The sequence below is a fragment of the Ahaetulla prasina genome, chromosome 1 (assembly GCF_028640845.1).
Source record: "Ahaetulla prasina isolate Xishuangbanna chromosome 1, ASM2864084v1, whole genome shotgun sequence".
In the NCBI taxonomy this organism is placed as follows: domain Eukaryota; kingdom Metazoa; phylum Chordata; class Lepidosauria; order Squamata; family Colubridae; genus Ahaetulla; species Ahaetulla prasina.
Window position 1 is genome coordinate 87,179,426 of NC_080539.1, and position 10,326 is coordinate 87,189,751.

Consider the following 10,326-nt stretch of genomic DNA (forward strand, 5'->3'; position numbering starts at 1 on the left):
GTGATAGTAGGAATACAATTTGAACACTTTCAAAAGTAGTGAGGAAAAATCGTCACAGATGGTGCCTCTTCCCTCCATTCTCTAGGCATTCTCAGCAGAAATGGACCAGTAATGAGGAGCAACCAGTGCAACTATCTAATTCAGGGCATGTTGTTGGGTGCAGGGGGAGAGAAGAAAAAGGGCCCTTTGACCTCCTTTTACCTTCAAATAGTATTGACAAATGGACTTGTTTAATAAAAAGAAAACCAACATTCCTCCAATTCAAGATAAATGCAGACTGTCTCGACAATGAGCTAACAATCAACTGAGTAACTCTTCCTTAGAAAGGTCTAAGGATCACAAACAGGAATTTTTTTTGTGTTTGCTGACGAACAATGAACAGAGTCTTATGTTTCCCTGAAGGTCACAAAGCTTGACTAAAATTCCTGTGGCCCCTTGAAAGAAATTACACCGGACATCATTTGCAGCAGAGGTAGATTTCACATAATTTTACCCCCAGGTTCACTGAAAATTTGAGTGCGCACGGCTTGCATGCATGCACACGACTTAGAAAATGTGGCTAAATAGTACGGCATAGCACCGGTGGGTGCACCCACAGGTTGCCACTGACCAGTTCAGGCGAACCAGTACCGGTTCGCCCGAACTGGTCTGAACTGGCTGAATACAACCACTGATTTGCAGCTAAGGTTATTCTAGATCCAATTGCTCCTTCTTTGCTCCTATCTTGTTATTTTTACACAAACATACACAAACACATGGATACACACCCAGGGAACCTGACAAGGCTTCCAGGCTATATTTTGAAGGGTCAGGGAAGTTGATTGACAGTAAGGAGAAGTGAAAAAACAACAACCCATGAACAAATTTCTGTGGTTAATTTTCTCAATCATCCAGATCAAGGACCTGTATTTATCTTGAATTGAAGGAACATTGGTGTTTTGTTTGTTTGTTTGTTTGATTAAACAAGTCCATTTGTCAATACTATTTGAAGATAAAAGAACCACTGGAGGAAAATTTCTAATGTGTGTTTTTTCAGGCATAAGACACATACATGTCTTTTCTCTAACTAAAGTTAATTTCTCCCTTTTAGCAAAATCTATAAATGGAAAGAAAGAAGGAAGGAGGAGGAAAGAAGAAGGAAGGAGGAGGAAAGAAGAAGGGAGGAGGAGGAGGCAGCTGTAAAAATCCAGATGACCATTAGATGGCAGGAACAGCAATGTCTGGTCCAGGCAGTAACATGTGTGCGCCTATGTGTGTGTGTAGGTAGTCCTTGTTAAACAATCACATTTAGGACCGACAACTTGGTCATTAAGCAAAGCAGTCACTAAGTGAAGCTGTGCCTGGGCACATGATCTTACCTCAGCTTTCCTTTGTTTTAAAGATCTGTGAAAGTCTTAAATGCAATAATTGGTCATAAAAAGTTGCATTTTTATCACTGTTATAACTGCAAATGTTCATTAAACAAGGAAGTCACTAAAAGAAGGCTACTTATAACTGTGGAAGATGTAATCAGGGGTTTTTGTACTCTACTATTGGTCTGCTGAAGCAACAACTGGTGACAGGCAGCTTGATTATTCTTTATACTTCAGCATTTCAAGGTCAACTGAAGTAAAAATAATAATTATTTATTTTATTTTATTTTTTATTTTTTATTTTATTATTTTATTTTGTCACAACAGTATACACAAACATCAACGTAAAACAACAACACATCATATAAACATATATATAAGCAAAAGTATGCAACAACTATATTAATTTGATATAATGAAAGGGAATAGGACAGGAACGGTAGTGTTCTGTTTCCCTTCCCCCAATACTCCCAGCAAAGAGTCAGTCAGAGGCCTCCTTTTCTGATTTATTTACATATATATAAATGTCCTGGCTACGTCTACCCACGGGCCTGCCAAGTTTCTGGAGATAACAAGGAAATTACAGATAAGGCCAGAATTACTCACGAATATATTCTTCCCTCCGTTGATACAGTTTGCCCGCGCAAATTCATTACTTTGTCCAAGACAAAAAACCAGGAAGTCCCGCCTCCTATTTATAGTCTCTGCAGATGTCACTGCATGACAATTATGACTTGGCTTTGTCCCAACTCTTCCGCTGCTGCGCACGCCGGTCACGCCTGCGTAGTCTTGCATCACTCCAAAACTGTTCTTGGGGCATTGCCAAATCAGAAGAAGGCTCCAGGGAATCAGGCTTTGCCGGCCCCTCCTCCTCCCTTTGAGTGGGTGCCAGGGAGGGAAAGGGCTCAAGAGAAGCAGGGCTGGCCAGGTCTTCTCCCTCACTTTCTGAATCATCCGAGTCCAGGAGTCCAGGTCCAGGAACCTGGTTCACAACACTATCCCTCACCGCAGGGCCCTTCCCCTGGGGCTGACGATCGGGATGCGGTCGGGCTGGGTTCTGCTCATGGAAGGCCTGCACCAGGTCAGGGGCATGAACGTCGGAGGCATCTACCCAGGAGAAATCAGTCCCGTATCCCTTCCATGCGATCAAATATTGGAAACGACCCTTCAGCCAGCGGGAGTCTCGTACACTGTGGACTTCGTATTCCTCCGATCCGTCCTCGGCGACAGTGACGGGTGCTGTTGGGCACCGAAGGGGACTCGGTGTGGCCTCAGGAACCAGAAGGGACCGGTGAAAAACGGGGTGGATCCGCATGGATCGTGGCAGGATCAGTCGGTAGGCTACCGGGTTGATGACTGCCTCGACAGGGAACGGGCCGGTGAATCGGTGGTCCAACTTCTTTACTGGGCGGTCGGACGGGAGGTGTTTGGTGGAGAGCCACACCCGGTCTCCAACTGCCAGCGGGGGCGTTGCCCGTCGGGAGCGGTCGGCGGACCGTTTGTAGTCCTCCTTTGCCCGATTCAGCTGCTGACGTACCAACTGTTGGACCGCATGCAATTCCGTCAGGAAGGTCTGCGTTTTGGGAACAGGAGAGTCCGGTGGTGCCAGAGGGAAGAGCCGCGGATGGTACCCCACATTGGCAAAGAACGGGGTCATCTGAGTAGAGGTGTGCTGAGAGTTGTTAAAAGCAAACTCCGCCAGGGACAGGTAGTCAGCCCAGTTGTCCTGTTGCTGGTTGATGAAGCAACGGAGATACTGTTCCAGTATACCGATGACCTTCTCTATACCCCCGTCGGTCTCCGGATGGTGCGATGACAACAGACACACCTGCACCTCCAACGCGGCCATCAGGCTCTTCCAGAAGCGGGCTGTGAACTGAACTCCGCGGTCCGAAACCACCCTGTCCGGTAGACCATGGAGGCGGAAGATGTGCTGCAGAAAGAGACGGGCCGTTTTTGCGGCTGTGGGCAGTCCGCGGCATGGGATGAAGTGTGCCATCTTGGTGAGCATGTCCACCACCACCAGCACCGTGGTGAGCCCAGAGGACGGCGGCAGGTCTGTCAGGAAGTCCATAGAGATCGCCCCCCAGGGTCTGTCAGGTGTCGGCAAGGGCTGGAGGAGCCCATGAGGTGCCCCCGTGGCGGTCTTGGCTTGCCGGCACGGTACGCAGGATGTCACGTAGGCATGTATATCATGCCGCACTCGGGGCCACCAAAAGGTCCGTGTCACCAGGTGGAGGGTCTTGAAGAACCCAAAATGTCCTGCTGCAGGGTTGTCGTGGCACTGGGTCATGACGAGGGCTCGGAGTGGTCCTGTGGGCACATATAATCGCCCCCGAAACTTGAGTAAGTCCTCCTCCAAGGTCCAAGGAGACGCGGGGCCCACCTCCGCTCTCCTTTGCTGCGACCAGGCATCCTGGTGCTGCGCCTCTTGCACCTGGGCTCGCAAGTCCACTGGCTCCCGTGCTGCGGCCAAGGCTTCTGCCGGCAGCACTGTCCGTGGAGGAAGGGGGTCCTTGGCGCAGAGGTACTCTGGCTTGCGGGACAGGGCATCTGCCCTCCGGTTGTGACCGCTGGGAATGTAGGTCACACGGAAGTTGAACCGGGCAAAAAACAACGACCACCGGATCTGCCGCTGGTTCAACTTCCGAGCTGTGGTGAGGTGCTTGAGATTCCGATGGTCCGTTCGGACCTCCACCTGATGTCGGGCCCCCTCCAGATGGTGTCGCCAAGCCTCGAATGCAGCCTTGATAGCCAGCAACTCTTTTTCCCAGATAGTGTAGTTGCGCTCGGAAGGATTGGGGTTCCGGAGTAGTAAGCGCAGGGAAAAAGTGTGCCGCCATTCGTCGGAGCCTGTAGCAGCACCGCTCCCAGAGCCACATTGGATGCGTCCGTTTCCACCACAAAAGGCCGGAGCGGGTCGGGATGCCTCAGGACGGGTTCCGTGACGAAGGCTTTCTTGAGGGCTGTGAATGCTTCTTGCTGCGGGGGACCCCACCGGAACGCAACCTTCTTCCTGAGGAGCTGGGTAAGTGGAGCCGTCAGTGTGGCGAAGCCCGGGATGAAGGTCCGGTAGTAGTTGGCGAAGCCCAGCAGGCGCTGAACATCCTTCACCTGACGAGGGGCTTCCCAGCTACACAAAACTTCTACTTTACATGGGTCCATGGCTATGCCCTCGGGCGAGATGATATGCCCGAGAAATTCTATGGAAGTCCGGAAGAAGATGCATTTCTCCAGCTTCGCAATGAGTTGTTGCTCCCGACCAGACTGACGTGCGAAGGTGGCTTTCCCTGGACCGGGAGTAAATCAGGATGTTGTCCAGGTAGATAACCACGAACCGATCCAACATGTCTCGGAACACGTCGTTCATGAAGTGCTGGAAAACGGCGGGAGCGTTGGTCAACCCAAATGGCATGACAGTATATTCGTAGTGTCTGTATCGAGTGCCAAATGCCATCTTCCATTCGTCTCCTTCTCGCATCCGCACCAGGTTGTAGGCCCCCCGGAGATCGAGCTTGGTGAAGATCGTGGCCTTCCGCAACCTCCCCAGCAGCTCCAGGATGAGCGGCAGGGGGTAGTGATTCTGCACCGTAATGGCATTTAGCCGGCGGTAATCACAGCACAGGCGCAAGTCCCCTGTCTTCTTCTTCACGAAAAGGACCGGGGCCGAGAGAGGGGACTTTGAAGGCCAGATGAACCCTCGGGCCAGATTTTTGTCCAGGAAGTCCCTGAGGCCGCCCACCCCGGGCTCCTACATGGAATACAGGCGTCCCACAGCCAGTGGTGCGTTGGGCAGAAGGTCCACGGGGCAATCGTAGGGCCGGCGGGGGTAGTCGGTCTGCCTCCTTCTCGCTGAACACGCCGGTGAAGTCCGCCAGCTCAGGAGGCAAGGTGATGGCAGCGGTGGGGCGTTCTGGCCGGCACAGGTATGGCGGATGTGGTCGACGCACTGCAGACTCGGGAAAGAGATGGCGTTCCGCGACCAGGCCACCTGAGGATCGTGGGTCCGAAGCCAGGCCATCCCAAGGACCAATGGAAAATGAAGGTCCGCCATGACATAAAACTGGATCGCCTCCTCATGGTCCCCAATAGCCAGGCGCAAAAGCTGGGTGGCGAATTTAATGGGGCCGGACACCAGTTCTCGTCCATCAATTGTCTCTACCCGCATCGGAGGGTCCACCGGAACCACGGGGACCGCAAACTGGGTCACAAAGGCCTGGTCCATAAAGTTTGTTGTGGCCCCTGAGTCCACCAGCGCATCCGCCTGAAGCCCGTCCGACTGGTTCCCCAACCATATCCGTGTGTCCAGAATCAGATGCTGAGGGGGCCCAGAGTCTACTTCCGCAACGTCCAGTGGGGGCTTAGTATGTGCCCGACCTAGGGTTTCCCCGAGGTCGGGCCTGCTCCGTTTCCCAATTGGTCACGTTGTGATTCAGGGACCGGCGTGCGTGCCCCACTTCGCTTTCTGGGGCAAGAAGCGGTGAAGTGGCCAGGCTCTCCACAGTACAGGCACAATCCCCCTTGGCGCCTCCGGATCTGCTCCTGGGCTGTCAGGCGAGGTCTGACCGCTCCCAACTCCATGGGCTCTTCCGCAGCGGTTACAAAATGTGGGGCGACCCAGGGTGCTGGTGGTGCAGGAAGTGGGGGTGCAGATGTCGACGGCTGGTCCCGGGGGGTGCGACGGGATGGTCGCCATTGCAGATGGGCAACGAGTCGGAGACAAAGGGGCACCAAGTTGTCGAGGGTCCGCGGCGCCTCCACCCGGGCCAGCTCATCTTGCAATTCCTCTGAGAGTCCCTCCTGGAACGCGTCCACCAGCGCTGCATCATTCCAGTCAGAGTCCTGGCACAAAAGACGAAATTCGGCGATGTACTCCTGCAGGGGGCGTTTCCCTTGACAGAGTTCCTTAAGGCACCTGGTTGCCGTCAGCATTCGAACTGGGTCCTCGTACATGGTGCACAGGTGCTGCCAAAAACGCTGTTGGTCCGCCAGCAGGGGGCTGTCCTGGAGCAAGAGGGGCGTGGCCCATCGAGCAGCCGAGCCGGAAAGAAGGTTAATCACGAAGGCCACCTTAGCCCGGTCGTCTGGGAAATCCTCTGGCCTCATAGCCATGTAGAGCTGGCACTGTCCCAAGAAGGTCGGGAACATCTCAGGCTGCCCAGAAAACTTATCCGGCACGGTTATCGGGCACTTGCGACGAGGAGGAGGAGTGGGAGGATGGGGGGGGGCTGCAGGCACATTCCTGGCAGCAAGTTGGCCTGCCAAGTGAGCCACTTGCTGCTGGAGCTGTTGATTAGCTGCTTGTAGCTGCTGTAACTGCTGTTGTACCTGCTGCTGGTCCATCTTTGGTGGAAGATGTTTTAGTCAGGTCTTGGACAAAATGTTCTGTTTCCCTTCCCCCAATACTCCCAGCAAAGAGTCAGTCAGAGGCCTCCTTTTCTGATTTATTTACATATATATAAATGTCCTGGCTACGTCTACCCACGGGCCTGCCAAGTTTCTGGAGATAACAAGGAAATTACAGATAAGGCCAGAATTACTCACGAATATATTCTTCCCTCCGTTGATACAGTTTGCCCACAAAATTCATTACTTTGTCCAAGACAAAAAACCAGGAAGTCCCGCCTCCTATTTATAGTCTCTGCAGATGTCACTGCATGACAATTATGACTTGGCTTTGTCCCAACTCTTCCGCTGCTGCGCACGCCGGTCACGCCTGCGTAGTCTTGCATCACTCCAAAACTGTTCTTGGGGCGTTGCCAAATCAGAAGAAGGCTCCAGGGAATCAGGCTTTGCCGGCCCCTCCTCCTCCCTTTGAGTGGGTGCCAGGGAGGGAAAGGGCTCAAGAGAAGCAGGGCTGGCCAGGTCTTCTCCCTCACTTTCTGAATCATCCGAGTCCAGGAGTCCGGGTCCAGGAACCTGGGTCACAACAGGTAGGCTCTTTTGTGCTCTTATGCACGCCCCTTATAGTCCTCTTAGGAATCAGGTGAGGTCAATAGTAGACATTTTTGGTTGAAGTTTTTGGGATTTTGAGAAGAGACCACAGAGTCAGGTAGTGCGTTCCAAGCGTTAACAACTCTCTTAACGCTTGGAACGCTTGGAACATAACTCTGTTATGGCTCAATCAGTGGTGGGTTGCTCCTGGTTCGGTCCGGTTCTTAGTAACGGTGGCAGGAGGCTCCGCCCACCCCATCATCACTGATGATCTGCGCATGCAAACCGGTAGTAAAGGTAAGTAGAGCCTACCCCTCGTTCAAATATACACTACTTTGGAGGAAACAAGGTCTGGAAGTAATCATTCTTTGAAAAGACTGATTTATGATTCTGACTTCTGAACAAGGTTGCTCATTGTGGAGCTGAAAGCTATAGATATAGGCTTTGTGGAGCTATAGGCTTTGTGGCAAAACCAATGATATTACCATGGATACTGTGTGGTTTTTTTTTTAAAAAAAATGATACAACTTTAAACAAGCCAAGGCCCGTTTCTTCTGGTTGTTTTTATTTCCCAAGTGTTACGTTTCTTCCAGAATTATATTTATTTGCCCTTATTTACTCACTATGACAGAGACTTCATCCATTTATTACCATTTCTTGTGCATTGTTCATTGGTACTACTTTACGCAGGGCCCTCCAAAGCCCTGGGCTGGTATGTAAAAGGAAGAGATCAAGAAGAGCTTGAATTGTGCCCAGCTCTTGGCTCTTACTGGTGAACCATGAATCCTTTGTCAGCTGGTGGGGTCATCTCTGCAGCCATCTTATTTTTCCTAATACAGAGCAATCCAACAGAAAGACAGCTGTTTTGTTCCTGATGTCAGGTTAGCCAGATTACTTTGAGGTTCTCTGAAAATTTTCTCTGTAGAACTATTTGGATGTGGGCATTGCTTCAAAAGATGTCTATATTCAAAATAAAACATTTAAATATTGCTATTCATGAATTGCCTGGTTTACCATCCAAAAAAAGCCCAGGTGTTATATATGTACATACTTGTACTATGTATATAAATCTTGGTGTCAAGATTTTAAAATAATTTACAAATTCTGTGACAACAATTTAGAGACTCTAATTATCAACTGCAAACCATACTATTCGCCTCGTGAATTTTCCTCATTTCTTCTAATTACTGTTTATGTCCCACCACAAGCCTGTGTAAACAAGGCATTACGAACTCTAGCTGACCAAATCATGGAGGCTGAAGCCAAACACCCTGATTCACTGGCCATTGTTTTGGGAGATCTAAACAAGGCAAACTTAAGGAAAGAGCTACCAAAATACTTTCAGCATGTCAATTGTCACAACACTAAAAGATGCTTATCAGTCTTTACCACGTGCAGCTGTAGGACACTCTGATCATTGCATGATTCACCTTGTACCTGCTTACAGGCAAAGACTTAAAGCCACAAAACCAATAATTAAATCAGTGAAGACCTGGACGGAGGAGGCAAAATTAAAGCTGCAGGCATGTTTTGACTGCACTGATTGGAATATTTTTGAAGATATAATATTCTGCAGACCTGGATGAACTCACAGATACTGTAACATCATATGTCAGCTTCTGTGAAGACCTATGTGCACCTACAAGGAACTTGCGAACATACAGTAACAACAAACCTTGGTTCACACCTAAACTTAAGCAGCTACAACATTCCAAAGAGGAAGCCAAAAAGGTGATAAAATGCTGTACAATCAGGCCAGAAATGCACTAACAAGGGAGATAAGAGCAGCAAAAAGAAGTTACTCTGAAAAGCTAAAGAATCAGTTTTCAGCAAATGAACCAGCAAACATGTGGAAAACTCTTAAAAATATCACCGACTATGGCAAACCTCCTTCCCAGGCTGAAGGTAATCAACAACTGGCAGATGACCTGAATGAGTTTTACTGCAGGTTTGAAAGGAAACTACAGCCACCTATCTCCACAACCCCCATCTCAGACACACCAACAACAGCCAAGCCTCCTACAACTGACCCCATTTCATTGGGTTCACAACCCTTAGTGATCACATAAAAGGAAGTGCAGGACCAATTTCACAGACAAAAGCCAGGAAAAGCTCCAGGCCCAGACAAGATAACTCCTTCTTGCTTAAAAGTCTGTGCTGACCAATTGGCCCCCATCTTCACCCATATTTTCAATAAATCACTAGAGATGTGCTATGTTCCTTCTTGCTTCAAACACTCTACCATCATCCCAGTGCCGAAGAAGCCCACCATCAAGGAACTGAATGACTACAGACCAGTTGCTTTAACATCTGTAGTCATGAAAACCTTTGAAAGGCTAGTGCTTTCCTACTTGAAAACCATCATGGATCCGCTGTTAGACCCCTTGCAATTTGCATACCGAGCAAATAGATCAACAGATGATGCTGTTAATATGGCTCTGCACTACATCCTACAACATCTTGAGTCTCCAAAGACCTATGCAAGGGTCCTTTTTGTAGACTTTAATTCAGCATTCAATACCATCATTCCAGATATTCTTCTAACTAAGCTAAACCAGCTATAGGTACTGGAACAGACTTGAAAGTGGATCACAAGCTTCCTAACAAACAGGAAGCAGCAGGTGAAGCTAAGCAAGATCACATCAAATACCTGTACAATTAGCATAGGGGCCCCCCAAGGCTGTGTGCTCTCCCCACTTCTCTTCTCTCTGTATACCAATGACTGCATCTCCAATGATCCATCTGTTAAGCTATTGAAGTTCGCAGATGACACAACAGTGATTGGTCTCATTCGAGACAATGACGAATCCGCATATAGATGAGAGGTCGAACGACTAGCCTTGTGGTGCAACCAAAACAATCTGGAACTGAACACACTCAAAACCGTAGAAATTTCTAGGTTCTATCATATCGCAAAATCTAAAATGGACAGCCAACATCAAAAACATCATTAAAAAAGGAAAACAAAGAACGTTCTTTCTGCGCCAACTCAGTAAGCTCAAACTGCCCAAGGAGCTGCTGATTCAGTTCTACAGAGGAA

General features: G+C 49.4%; 1 protein-coding gene across 1 annotated transcript in view; it reads left to right on the forward strand.

Moving 5' to 3' along the window:
- The window catches only part of LOC131190292 (uncharacterized), a 170,883-nt gene extending 161,122 nt beyond the window's left edge, over nucleotides 1–9,761 (forward strand). Inside the window, exon 2 of the mRNA XM_058167555.1 lies at nucleotides 9,018–9,761. Coding sequence (XP_058023538.1) covers nucleotides 9,018–9,355 — 338 coding nt within the window. The 3' untranslated portion in view covers nucleotides 9,356–9,761. The remainder of the gene's footprint in view (nucleotides 1–9,017) is intronic.
- Nucleotides 9,762–10,326: the final 565 nt, after the last annotated feature.